Source organism: Salmo salar, chromosome ssa18 (assembly GCF_905237065.1).
Source record: "Salmo salar chromosome ssa18, Ssal_v3.1, whole genome shotgun sequence".
NCBI lineage: Eukaryota > Metazoa > Chordata > Actinopteri > Salmoniformes > Salmonidae > Salmo > Salmo salar.
Window position 1 is genome coordinate 25,610,608 of NC_059459.1, and position 15,145 is coordinate 25,625,752.

At 40.4% G+C, this 15,145-nt stretch overlaps 1 protein-coding gene across 3 annotated transcripts in view; it reads right to left on the bottom strand.

Annotated features, from left to right (window-relative positions):
* LOC106577124 (attractin-like protein 1) overlaps positions 1 to 3,974 on the bottom strand; it is a 355,235-nt gene extending 351,261 nt beyond the window's left edge. For 2 of the 3 annotated variants that reach the window (XM_014154875.2, XM_014154874.2), the window contains exon 1: positions 2,754 to 3,974. In XM_014154875.2, coding sequence (XP_014010350.1) covers positions 2,754 to 2,995 — 242 coding nt within the window. In that variant the 5' untranslated portion in view covers positions 2,996 to 3,974. The remainder of the gene's footprint in view (positions 1 to 2,753) is intronic. The other variant, XM_014154877.2, reaches the window with a different exon arrangement.
* Between the last annotated feature and the right edge of the window lie 11,171 nt (positions 3,975 to 15,145).

A 15,145-nucleotide genomic window follows, 5' to 3' on the forward strand; every position in this document is an offset into this window, starting at 1 on the left:
TACAGGGCCTAGGACCAAGAGTTCAACATGACATCAGCGACATGAGGTGCCGCGTAATGGGCAGGTCTGTCTCACTATCTGGAGGTTCTGGCTGCTATGATTGGATATAGCGTGCGCAGCTGATAGAGCGCAATCAGCACAGCTGCTTCTCTCGTGTTAGTCAGCAATGGGTAATCCATACTCAACCCTCCAGTAAATTGTGACATACTCACAAAACTCAGTTTTAGATGACACTGACTTTATCACCAACATTTTCCTATTTACACTTTGTAGTACATTTTGACACTAGAATGAATGTTTCTGACTCATATCAATGCCACATAGGCAGTTTAAAACCAGAGAAGTTGTTTCTAAATTGCTACCTAAAATCCCTCTTCAGTGCCCCACACTCAGGTTAGATCTAGTTCCCATTCTCACATGACCTGGCAATACACTATTTTTAACCATCCTACCTGCACATCCCCATTTACCCTCCAAAAAACATTACTAGTCCCACATAAAACTGGATCCATGACCCTTAAAATCCCAAAAGATTGAGGTAAAGAATATCCTCTGCTGAACATGGATTACATTTATATTAGACTAGATTAAGTTGTCTTTAGTTCTCATATATATATATATATGATTGGTATTTTAGAAATATGACAGTAATTACTTATTTCACAGTAGTTACAAAGTAATTACAAAGTAATGCAGATAGGTCTAAGTAATATTGCAGCACTGAAATAGTTCCACAACTTTGTATGAAAGGACTTCACCTGTTGCTAATTTAGTGCATCAAATAAATAGAAATTCCATGTAACCACATCTGCCTGGGCAATTTAATGTTAAGTGTGACCAATTTCCTGAATAGATTTAATCTAAGGGATTAAAATGTGCTGTTATTTGCATCCTGATGATGGACATACAGGTTTTAACACAATTCAACCCAGATTTGACAAGTGTGACCCAGTAGTGTCTACCTTTTCTTTTAAATTGCGAGTCCAGAGGATGTTGACAGATGGTCAAGGTGTGAAAGTAGCTGCATGATGGCATTAAGGTGCTGATTCCCTTCTGACAAGAGGGGAGATGACCTCAGCTCCTCACATTAGGCCAATACAGGCCATCAATCAAGGCCTGTACTAAAGGAAAAGAATCAGTAGACCCTCCCCTAAAGCAACTCTGACTCAGGGATGGTTGAACATAATCAAATAAGCCTACATATTCACTATTTCCAATCATGTGTACCAGTTTATAATATAGTGGACCAGTTATAATATAGTTTACACACTCAAACTCAATCTGCCAGCAATAAGTAATGCGTTCATTATCAAAATCACCAGTGTTTGGGAGTAGTGAACTACATGTAGTTCAACAGGTAATGTAACTACATTTTGCAGTAGCTTGGTGGTTGTTGAACTAAATTCGAATCTTGGTAGTGTTTTCAGTAGTTAATTACTTTTTTTTTTTAACCATTTAGCGGTGTAGCTAACTACTTGAACTACACACTACATTTTATGACAGAAAATGTCCTTTCTCTTTCGGCATTAGACCTACCAATCTCACTTGAAACATCGTTTTTGTGTTAAGTCGGCTAGATAGACTACAAATTGCAATCAATGAAATTTCAGATTTAGATGTGATATTTCATCATTACGTAGTTTGGATGTAGAACTATTTTTTCAAAGTAACTTTTGTTAAGTAAACTAATATTTTTTTAAAGAGTAGCTTAACTTCTTCCAGTGTGAAGTAACTGGTAGCTTGGTAAACTATATGTTAAGAGTAGCTTCCCTAACACTGGCAATCACAACACTTAACATTGAGTAGGAATTCACCATTTTCCACTTGATCTATACAGGTAGTCAGCCATGAATTGCCAGCAATAGCAAGCCCCAACGACAAGCACCACAAAAAAAACACGGCTTAGTCTACTATCCATTACATACTGTATATTTGTCTGTTGAGTCTAAGGTGACTGTTGCCAGGGATATTTGATTGGGAAATCGATATGAATACACAAAGATAATCATTTGTACAATTACCACCCTTGAATTGAATGTAAAGGCGTTATATTGTAGCGTGGCAGAGAGCAATAACAAAGGAATGCGCCGGGTTAAGGTGTCACGGTTCTTGATATTGTTTGGTGATTCATAAGCATCCGCGCATAGTTTCTAAACCCAGAGGAGCAACATCGCGAGACTTCCGGGAACGCTTGCGAAACGAACCAGGCCAGGGTTTGAAAAGTCAATGAGAAAAGTGAAAAATTCTTCCTTTAGTTGTTCATTTTCTCGAAATCTAAAAGGCACAACCTAGATTCGAGCCAATGTCTTAAGTAATTGAACATGTTATTACTCCAACCTCGTGAAAGTGACAAACGGACACGTTTTAATTTTCGTCAAAAACAACTTTATATCGAAGGAGTACCTGTGATTTGATGGCCTACACATGCGCAATTGGGCGCGAGACGACCTTTATAGACACGATGACGTCTTTCTACGCATCAGCTTAGCTTGCCAACGTCGCCATGACATGTATTGGAGAAGCAGTTTTAGCCTATCTTCATACCGTACTGTCTTCGATTAGCTGCGAGTCAATAATAGGCTACTTCCGACCGAGCGAGGTTGTAATCATGTATTGTGGACTTTAACTTAACGTAGCAAACGTAAGAGAAAGTAGACTTTGTCTTTGAACACTGGTTAGAAAGTAGCCTGGATCAAACAATTCAATACCTTATTAGCATGTTACTTTGAAACAGTATATTTGCGGATACTTACTTGAATCTTCCCTGACAGTGTTGACACTGGGCTCCAACCCATCCTTGGTCACAGACGCAAGTTCCATTGATGCATTTCCCAGAAAAGCAATTTTTATCACAGGACTTGGAGACTGTGGCTTCGGTGTAAAACACCAAGTACAGCATAAGGAATGCCCCTAAATATATTTTGATGTCCTGGAGTCGCATATTTGGATATCTAGTCCATGTGCATAGATGCATTCCTCGGCAGTCCCCTCCCATTTTACTTTAGAAACAGGTAAAGGTCTCCTTTTCTGGTTAAGACTCCCTTATTCACAGATTGAGTGATTCAATTAAAATGTCACTTATCGGTAATAAATACTTTGTAAGCAAAGGTTTGGTGTAGGCGTGGGATAGCCTAGCCATGAAGCTAAATACACTCAAACATTCAAATTGGCTTATTTATTGGCTATAGAAGCATAGCTGAGTCTGAGCATATTGCTGGAGTCCCGCAACTAAAGCATCTCTCATCAGACAACAAAGCCTGCAAATGTGCACTGACTTTATGCACTCCTATTAAACTTTCTTGAACTAACGTTAATGAATGCTCACAGCGTTATTCCCAGAGGCTAAGAAGCCATTTTAAAAACCAAAGAAAATCGGTGTATTTTCTAAGTTGTATTCTAAATTAAGTATTTTCCAAGCAATTTTCAAGTTCACCATCCTAATGCTTCCCGAAAAACTGGAAGAAAATAAAAGGTCACAGGATTGATCCTGGGATGTTAGTTCTGGATCCCAATTTCCATTGCAAGAGTCGGTTGTGGATGTTGTTCGCTGCGGTGGAGAATGCAGCAACCCCGACAAATAGATCAAGTTGACCGTTCTCCGTTCCGCTTTTTCCCACTTTCAGTTTAGACCCCTTCACTGAAGATAATGACGCTTATTTGCATAAAAATTATTGTAATCCTTGTCAGAGAAAGCGATATTCACCGATGAATAACAACACGACTCCCCTCCTCACGTGATGATAATCGCACAGCTGGTTTTCGACAGGGAAACTCCTGGACAAAGCTCCGAGCATGAGCAGAGCAAAATTACGCATTTAAAGAGACAGTACACGAATGCGCGCTGTTGTCCCTGTACTGGTTAGCCCTATCCGAGATCCTTGGGACGCCTGTGCCCTAAACTCTAACCTTAACCCCTACCCTAACCATACACTAACCTTAACCCTTACCATTTTTAACAAGAACCCCCTGTACTTCTCAGAATCTTGTTTTTCTTCTTCTCTGGTATAACGGCGTTCGCAACAATTGGATGTGCATGCCGCCACCTACTGTACGGGTGGATAATAAGGATCCACAAAAAGGAAAAAATGTGTGTGAAAAATATTCATACAAAACGATAAAGAAAATTCAAATTTAACCAATCAAAATCAACCTGCTTTTCTGTAAAATATATATATAATAACATATCATCAGGTTCCTACACAGGCTCACAAGGAGCATTGTGCCATCTTCCAGAGACAGTAGTCCTTGCAGTGCTTCTGCTGTGAAATCTTGAAACCCCAAATACTTTTTCAGTCACAGACCCAATGATGTCAAGCTTCTTGGATTTCTTGGACACTTGAGCAATAGCATTTATAACAGTGTTAATAAACGCTACAAAATCCACCATCTTCACAATGAGTGTATCCAGGTCTATTGACTGACAAGGAACATTTATAATGGGCCGTGGAGCATCACCACCATCTCTTCAGCGCCGTCGCCACTTGCCCCCTCGACTCTCTTTACCACCTTCACATAGGAGATCAGCTGGACAGCCCTGATCCTTGACACCTCGACCTCTTAACTTTCACGTTAACAGGGCACTCAGGGAAAATGATCCCCACCACAGTTGCAACATTTTACATTCACAGACTCTTCAATAACATATTCCTCCCATCTGCAAACACTTGACACATGACCAAACTTTTTACACTTCTTGTATTTCAGCAGGTTTTGCAGAAAAACTCATAGCGTACCTTATATATCCCAACTTTGCATAGGTTGGGAGATACTCTTCATCAAACATCAGTAATACAGATGTACTTTTCTCCTTTTTCCACCATACGGGTCATACATACATTAACTACTACTTTCAGGCTGAGATATTGATTATCAATGTCCAACGGGATGCCAGAGATAACACCTTTTACCAGTGCCCCGTTACGAAAATCAAAGCTGTCCACTTAATGCATCGATAATTTCGCGAGCCACAATGCACACTCCTTTTGCTCTTCAAAATCAAATTTTATTGGTCACATACACGTGTTCAGCAGATGTTATTGCAGGTGTAGCGAAATGCTTGCGTTTCTAGCTCCAACAGTGCAGTAATATCTAACAATTCACACAAATCCAAAGTAAAGGAATGGAATTAAGAATAAATAAATATTTGGACGAGCAATGTCAGAGCGGCATAGACTTAGATATAGTAGAATACAGTATATACATGAGTAATGAAGAATAATTCAACATTATTAAAGTGACCAGTGTTCCCTTATTAAATTGGCCAGTGATTTCAAGTCTAGCCTCTAAGGTGCTAGTGATGGCTATTTAACAGTCTGATGGCCTTGATATAAGCTGTTTTTCAGTCTCTTTGATGCACCTGTACTGACCTCGCCTTCTGGATGATAGCGGGGTGAACAGGTTGGTTGTTGTCCTTGATGATCTTTTTGGCCTTCCTGTGACATCGGGTGCTGTAGGTGTCCTGGAGGGCAGGTAGTTTGCCCCCGGTGATGCGTTGGGCAGACCGCACCACCCTCTGGAGAGCCCTGCGGTTGCGGGTGGTGCAGTTGCTGTACCAGGCGGTGATACAGCCGACAGGATGTTCTCAATTGTGCATCTATAAATGTTTGTGATGGTTTTAGGTGTCAAGACAAATTTCTTCAGCCTCCTGAGGTTGAAGAGGCGCTGTTGCGCCTTCTTCACTCCACTGCCTGTGTGGGTGGACCATTTCAGTTTGTCCGTGATGTGTACGCCAAGGAACTTGAAGCTTTCCACGTTCTCCATTGCGGTCCCGTCGATGTGGATAGGGGGGTGCTCCCTCTGCTGTTTTCTGAAGTCCACGATCAGCTCCTTTGTTTTGTTAACGTTGAGTAAGAGGTTGTTTTCCTGGCACCACACTCCCAGGGCCTCACCTCCTCCCTGTAGGCTGTCTCGTCATTGTTGATAATCAGGCCTACTACTGTTGTGTCGTCTGCAAACTTGATGATTGAGTTGAAGGTGTGCATGGCCATCAGGAAGTCCAGGACCCAGTTGCACAGGGCAGGGTTCAGACCCAGGGACCCGAGCTTAATGATGGTGTTGAATGCTGAGCTATAGTCAATGAACAACATTCTTACAGATACACAACACCATACCACTCCTGAGTCATGGTTACTTTAAATGCATCCACTATTCCCAGCACCTTCTTCACCATCCTCATGACTTCAAAGAGGTTCCCCAAATTAACATCCTTATCAACAAAAAAAAACTTACTCTGACAAGAAACATTTCATCAGACTCCTTTTCAACAACAATTCTAGCCCTTTTCGTTCCATTCTTGGACTTCACTGTTGTCCACTCATCCTTCTCACTAACTGTACTCCATGCACTTTCAGCTTCAAACAGCACTTCCGCTTCCGCCTTCTCGCTTGGCTTCTTCTTCCTCTGTGGGGTTTTTCAGTGGTTGGAATCCAACAGTAATGGCGCATTACTGCCACCTACTGTGCTGCCTGCTGTTGTCCCTGTACTTCTCAGAACCTTATCACAATCACATCACACAATATCCCCATGGGCAATTTCAAACCATTGTTGCAGAAATGCTTTCCTGTCTTGGTTACTGACCTCAAGTGCCCTTGTCTCTGCTAATGCATTTAATCTCAATTTGTTTCAAATGGCACACACTTGAGGCCAGGAAGATGATTGATTATGGATGCTGTTGAACAGAAACAATAGCCTACCATGGATTCAGCCTCTTCTAATCAACCAAGAAAATAAGCTATAATTATAACAATGTAAATGGTGTGCCATAGAATAACCTAGGCCTAGATGTGTTGAGTGAGTTTTATCATTTTCTATGCAATTTGTTGCTTTTAATGGAATTGTCAAGAATCAATATACATTTTTCTTTTTAATTTCCCCCCCGATGGTACTATGTGACCCAATCAATATTTCTGCATTGACTCCAGGGTGAGCAAAATTCCTAGCTGCATAATGGAATTTACCCAAGCAACCAGAATACAAAGCCAACTTAAATGGTTCACTGTGGAATACTTTTTCTACCCAGGTACTCCTTATAAAGACCCTTTTCAGAGTTGTAATGAATTCAGGTCTGACCTTGTTCAGCATCACCTTCAGTAGGATTACCAGTTATAATGGTCATCATCATTAGACCCTATCATCCATTTACTATTCTGGGTAATAGAATCAAGTCACTCACACATTCATGCCAATGATATTAAGTCCCTTACTGCTTTAGTTAAAAAGATTCAGCTTCTCTTGGAAAACAGTTAGAAGAGGTCATGTTTTATTTAATCAATTAAACTCCATGGATTTAAAAAAAAACGTACACTAAGTGAATGTACTTTGTAGTAGGGGAACGCATCTATGTTGCTAGAAACCAAGCAAAACACACATAATCCTGCATGTTTACTGCAGGCCCAGAGAAACATTAGAGAAATCTTTGAACCAAATAAATGTTCCTCTTTGTCCAACAACTATGAAGTAGAATCGGGGAAAAGAGCCATCCTAGCTGGAAAGACCTCACTCTCTCACACACACACACACACACACACACACACACACACACACACCAGCTAACAGGAAATGTTCTTTAATGCCTCATCATGACATGCTGTTTATGTTCTCAAAGTGGGTATCCCCGGGGTCCCTGGGTAAGCCATGAGCCAGATGTTTCCTGGTGGACTGTGTATAGTTGATTGCTACCTGGCTGTGCCCTCTGGCTGTGCCCTCTTTACTGCATGCACCAAAAATAGGTTGAGCCCATTGTTCCATGACTTCCCTGAAATAGCTAATAAAATAAATTGCTGATCAGGGATTTTCTTTACCAAATGGTAAGAACAAGAAAATGGTTTTGTATGAGAATACACTGTGGCCACTGAGCCTTTCTTTAGATGTTGGGCCTAGACAGTGGCGACCCGTTTTTTTGTTGTTGGCTGTTTTGCATGTTATTTTGGCCTTAATACGTGTCACATATCAGTTTGCAAACAATGTAAAAAATATATGTATTGAGTTAATAACGCTGCATACAAACATGGTCTCTTTTTGGCGTTCTTGAGTAAGGCAGCTCCAAAATGCAGGTGTTTCCGCCTAGCCCAGTGCTTTCTTTGGTGGAGTGGCAGCCAGCGGAAAAAACAGAGCGTAGGGGTTCGTAATCTTCTCTAGTTGCGCCGTGATTGGCTCAGTGTTCTTTCACTCATGGGGACACTACGTCACTGCAAAATCTACAGGGATAGCTAGAAAGTTCAAGCCCCCTTAGGTGCTGCCATAGATTTACATTAGAATTGCCCATCCAAGAAGGCTCAAGGTCATTGGCTACAGATAAAAGCGTGTCAAATCACGTTATATCTACCGTAGCTTTGATTAGACGGATCATGTCAACATCATACTTTCAAATTATCTTAGCTAGCAAGCTAGACAAGCAGTTATCATCATGAATCATGCCGACAATCTACTGGCAAATCCTTTTCAATCCTTGTCATATGAAGAGAAATTATAGATAAAATGTATTCGTGCTCATTAGACATAAACATTACACAACAAGTTGGAAAATCGAAAATTCAACAATGAGTGGTTTGGAAGGAATTAGTGGCTAACTGCAAAGCAATCACTATTTTGCTTCCCCTGCTCTTTGGTGGAGAGGGTGTGTGGTCCAAGTCTGAGTTTAAGGGTCTCTTTTCCAATCTTAAAAGGAGAAACCTTCACACACACAATGTCATGGGCCAGAAAAGGTTGAATACATTGACCATACTGTCAATCCAGTATGACTGCCACGTTCAAAACAACTGGAAACTTCAAGACAAGTGGGAACTCTGGGGAAAAAAACTAGCTGTGACTGGGAAAATACGTTTTGAACGGTCATCCAACTCGGAATTCCAAGTTGGGAACACGGGCTTCTTTCTAGAGCTACGACCTGAAGATCACTGACGTCATGATTCTACCTTGTTTTTCCCCCCCAAGAGTTCCCAGTTGTCTTGAAAGCACCATAAATCCAGATAATGCCAGACTTTGAAGACAAAGTTTAATGGCAAAATTTGCCCACAAGACGGACCGACGTGCCACCTTCCTGTTCAAGTGAGCACAGCACAACAGGGTGAGTCCAAAAATGACTTGTATGCTGCTGCATAAATTATGTAATATGCCAGGGAGATATGTATACTGTAGCTAAGAAAGTAATACTAAGTGTATGTTGTGTAGTAATACTGCTGTTAGTAGCCCATGTGCCTCACCCTAATAATTTGGTCCCTTTCCCCCTCCTAACTTAATATACTGTTCTGACTTGTAAGATATTATAAGAGATTTCATTGTCTGCTTATATGCCCCCATTATTTATCCTAGGGTTCTGACTTGGGGAGAATACTGTAAAAACGGCCCATGTTCTGAATACTGCCGCTGTACATTTCAAAAGTGCTGAACAAATAGTTCTATTGACTACGTCCGTCTTAGCTCACTCATTAATGTCTTAATCAAAATTACGGACTGCCTCTTGTCCGCTCATCATTCCCTTATGCCATAGTTTGTACATCTCAATTGTCCGTAGAAACCACATTTGTTTAAGCAAGTCAGCCATATCAGCTATTTTTTTATTTTTAAAAGCAGTAAATGAGGCTGAATGAACTGTTTCGCTGCCAGACAAGGCTCCGCTGATAGCCAGGTGTAGCTGTGTTAAGGATTCACTCCATTGTGCTGAAAAGAAAGCTCTGCTGTTGGGACAGCTTTATGTAGGCCCTAACAGTTTGTGGACACCATTTCTCACAGTTATAGTGCAATTCATGTATTGTTTAGTGTTGTGTTGTGTTGTGGAATGGCTTTGCTGGCATGCATCTAAAAATGTTTTGGGGAGTTTGCCCCACCAAGATTTACATGCTAAAAATCACCAGTGGGCCTAGATAAGATCACCATATGATGAACACAACAACTATAGTAAGATCATCAGCTCTGCTATCTGACCATACCATAGCCAGATCAGCAGTGTTATGACAGTCTGTTTGCATGCTCATTGGCTCCCTCATGCATCCACAAACAGTCACTGCAAGTCATCCATCCTACCAATCACGTTGTACTGTCAATCCAAAAGAGAATGATTCAGCCCTAGTGATTGAGGGCAGAGGGCAAAACCAAATCTATAGGTCACACTCTGACAAGATACTGCACGTTGCCAAGCCCATTTGAGACAAATCCTGTTATACAGTATCAGTGAGCTAGCCATGAGGGTCATCGGTGAGGATGAAAATGTGATTTCATATCCTCTGAGCGGCTTGTGCCAGACAGGGTTTATGAAACACCGCCATCTGTCCTGTCTTCAATTTGCAGTGCGTCTAAACAGGGAGCTCTGAGGCTGGGCTGGGCTAAAGCACTGACAGGATCATCCATCTTGTTACGTCAGAATGAGAATGACCCCCTCTTCAATCACGTCTGTATGACCACCAGGATCAGACACTTTCCCTGCAGTCTGGGTTTAAAAATCAGATCTCTCTCTCTGTTTCTCTCCCCCCAATGGGCTTTATTAGCATGGGAAACATATGTTTACATTGCCAAACCAAGTAAAATAGATCAACTCAAGTGAAATAAAAAACATTACACTCACAAACATTCCAAAGGAATAGAGACATTAGGCAAATAGTTAAAGCCCAAAAGGGAAAATAAATAAATATAGGTTGTATTTACAATGGTGTTTGTTCTTCACTGGTTGCCCTTTTCTTGTGGCAACCGGTCACAAATCTTGCTGCTGTGATGGCACACTGTAGTATTTCACCCAATAGAGTTGATCAAAATTGGATTTGTGGGTCTGTGTCTCTAATATGGTCATACATTTGTCTCTCTGCCACTCTCACTCTCTCAGCCTCTTTCTGTGATGTGTTAGGTCTGTATCAGTGGAGGCTGTCCTCCCCTCTGCAGCTTCCACTGGTCTGTACAGCCCGAACATCATATTGTTTTCGTGTCAGGTTAATGCTTTTACAATATGTCCATATTCTATTTTTCATTATAAGGGGTTGATTTCTATGTGATTGTTGTTTTAGGTCAGTACAGATTAGGGTATAGAAAAATGTGCACATAGTTTATTTGTTAGGACCTTTGTTGAAAGCCCTGTCTATGGATACAGTTCTTATGGTAGAATGACTATACAAAGCTGAAATGTACACATTTTCATGTATTATATCTACCAGTACTACTGTGCATTAAATATGATCACACACCCTATGAAATATATGGTACATAAAAAAACTATGCTACATATACCCCATTAGGACTTAGACCTAATACTGTCTCTATAATGTTGTCACGATATGAATGACCATTCCAGTATGACCTTGGTTATGGTTGCAATAACACAAAAGACTGCAATCGCCAACCAGATGATCATTTGATTAAATAGAACTGGAGCTCGGAGGGCAGGACTTGTCCGTATGAGTAATAAGACGGTCGGCTTCAGGGCCAGTTGTTTTTTGCTTCAGTGTTTGCGTGTTTGAGAGACAGTGTAATAAGGACATAACTTAGTCTTGTAGATAGGAGCCTCGGCACTGATTGGAGCCTAATGATCCTTGACAAAGCCCAAATCCAATTTTCTCACACCAAAGACATGGCACGCTTTAATAATATCTAGGTTCTTTTTTTTCTTCTTTTGGGTGAGTCAAATTATGATGGAATGGATATTTTTTCCAATAGCATATTATTTTTCTTGTGACAGCACAATTTAATATTTAGTTGTTGCGTCAGAATCCATCAATAGGGACACGTTATGGAAAAGTTTGAAATTCTTGGATGAAGATGTCTACCATACTGTACTATAAAACATTTAATTCTATGAAATTGAGTGTGGTTAGCGTACTCTATACAACAGATAAATAATAACCATTAAGTGCTGGTTCTACACAAATTCTCTGCACCTCCCCACAAAGTCTCTATGGATAAAAGCATCTGCTAAATGGCATATAATATTTATATTAAATTAGAGAAGCCCTTGAGATTAACCTAGTGTAGCCCAGTGTATAATCTTCTCATTGTAGGGGATCCTGATTCTGTGAATTTGTCCATTTATCCAGTCACACAAGCGTACAAGAGAGGGAAGTGTGTGTGTGTACGTATGTGCATGAGTGCATGCGAGACAGAGAAAGACAGAGAGAGACAGAGAGCAAGAGAGATAAAGATGGTAATATAAACATTTCAAAACACACTAATGCAATATTAAATGGTTAGAGACATCCTGTTTGTAATTGTATAATCCATAGAGGTGGATAGAGGGCCCTTCTATGACAGCATGAGCAGTGCCATTGAGGGCTTCCTCCATTTTAAAGTAGTACATTTCTTCTTCTTCTACTGTACTTCTATTAGTTGGTAAATCAACTGAAAAGGTGCATACTGCAACCTGGAGTGTGTTGTCAGAACAGGTATAAAGCCAAGGTTGGTAATTTACTGCCATCTGCAGTTATGGAATGTTTGCTCAGGAGTATAATTAATTGGCTTATCCATCCTGATGACCTGGATGAAATTATGTGATCTTTGCTTAACCTATAGGATCCCCCACCCAGCTGACTACAGCATTTTCTGCAGTTAAATGCAACAAAACAGTATTTATAATTAATGTATCATTATAATGTATATTTATATTATTTATAAATACTAATATGGTTTTTGAACAATATAACTTGTTTACAAGCATGATACTTTTAGTTTATAGCTTGTTGGCCATTAGTGTTTTCCAATGATATTTACTACTTCACTGGTAATTCCCACTTGGTTATGTACGCAGCATTAGAATGTGGGACCTTTTAGATGTCTATCACTATAGAGAAGTAACTGATGGATTATATCAAGTACCTGCTGTCCCTTTAAAAAGGAAACTGCTATCAGCCATTTTGAGGAGACTACCATGTGGAAATGTCTGGTTGGGGCTCAATGAAATGTTTGATGAATGTTAGAATGTGTCCTTTATGATAAGCCTTCTATTTCAAATGAGTAATATTATTGAACATGTTTGTTTAATAATATAAACGGTTTGATAACCATCTTGTACATGCACTACTTTTCATATTAAAGAATTGTTTATTACAGTTAATATTTGTAAAGCCATTATGTAATAAATAATGAGATGACTTTCTCATTTGATGGCAAATTAATTTGGATGAATAGAATCAGTTGAGATAATATATTAAACTGTATGTATATTAGGTGTGGCCCTTTGATATAGCATGGATGTTTGCATGACCAGTCTAGGATTTATAATCCACTGCAAGTTATTCTGAAATTAAACTTTTTTCTAAAATATTGTATTGTGAATATATTTCAAGATCAACTGACAGAATTCAAAACCAGCTTCTTAAGTACTGAGCTTTTGAGCAACACAAACATCCACTAGGTGGCCACAAAAGACAGGGGATCCAATAGGTAGCCATGCGCAACACACAGTGATTATTTTGAAAGCCAGGAATTGCTGCTGACCATGTGACCTGAACATGAAAAACACAAAACCCTGATTGCAAAGGTATAGCATAAGCTGTGTTCACACTGCATTTAGCCCAGGGGAGCTTTTAGTCTAAGAGGACTAAGAGGGTGTTCACACTTGCACATTCTAAACTGGGCTAGCACCAACCTTAGTCCAGGGCTACCTGGCCTGCTCTGGAGCAGGGTTAGCACCGACTTTTCAGGGCTAGCCATTTAGATGTTACCTAATTTCAACATTCTACTCCAGAAAAGTGACAGTTGGTTTCAGTTAGCCCTGCTTGTGTGAACACAGGCTAAGCTAGCCCAGGGACAATGTTAGCCTGGGGGTAAGAACAACGCAGTGTGAAGCCTATTGTGTATCAAACCTGCTTCCCCTACTTATACACATTTTTGCTTATTAGCCTATCTCAACAAGCAGAGAAAAAGCCCAATCAACTAATTGACTCATCCCAGGGACAGTTTTTGCAGTGATTAAACCACGCTGCTAGCATGAAAGGGAGAGCCTTCCTACACACACTTCATGGTGTGCTCTGTGACAGCTATGCAGTCTGTATTATGGCCTGATTCAAGCTGTCCCCTGGGTCTCAGCAGCTCTCATTAGAGGTTCTGTGAGAACTTTACTTGGCACCTGAGACATGCCCTATTAAAACACATACAGTAATTGGCCATCTTAATCACCAGTACAGTACTGCCATGGAACCATATAGGCTACTGTAGGATAGAATTTGGAACGTTGCATAGATATAGAAATCGCAGGCAACACGAGTACACGCTATGAGTATCTTTTGACACTGACAGCCATTTTCTATTGTATTTCTCTTCAAAGGAAAATGTGGTGTGTGGGTGGTGTTGCCAAGGTGACCATGTCCAAAATGTAGGACATTGACATACTTCAAGACAGGGTAGGTACAATAATAATTTCACTCTTTTGGCACAGGGTGTCTAAGAGGAACCCAGTTAATTAAGTATCAGAGGCTTTAGTTTTATTTCCTAGATAGTCAAAGCTGAACAGTATATCCCCAGTGGACATTAAAGGCATGCAGTAGCCTACATCCCAGGGCCCAGTGGACTATAGGAGGAAGAAGCACAGAAAACTCACTCCAGCACTGAATCACATTCATTATTCATTGTGCTAAACCCAAACTGTCATCTTGCAACACTCGAGCCAAATCCACAGAGGACACTTAAGTGCATGGAATGGGAAAATAAAGTATGTGAAGCCTCAAAGGGGCATGAGTAAATGTCTGACCATCCCTCGAAGACAAATCCCCCAAAATGGTTGCAAATAAAAAGGTATATTCACTTCCAATGCCATGGAAAAGACAACGTTAACGTCAATCCAATTTATTATAAAACTTAACTCTCTCTCCCTATTATCCTTAGAGGACAAGAGGCAGTTAAACATTTCTGCCAGCCTGCAAAGCACAATGACAATGCACCTTGTTTAATTCAGGGTTAGCCAGATATGGGACACAATGTTAATTAAACGACTAATTAATCCCAAAACAAAAAGACTGGTAGTTGATAAAAAGCTGCAATGCCTTGGCTGCAGAGAGAAGACGCAGAGGAGAGATGGAGGTAAGGTCCATTTGATCATGTTTTGGAATGTTTTTTGGGGATATCGATTTTGGCTGAGGCATGTGCTGAGTAATCATTGGAAGCCATGCATACGACATTGCTTAATTAAATCACTGCAGGTCAAGTGTTTTCTTAGCCCGAACAATATAATGGT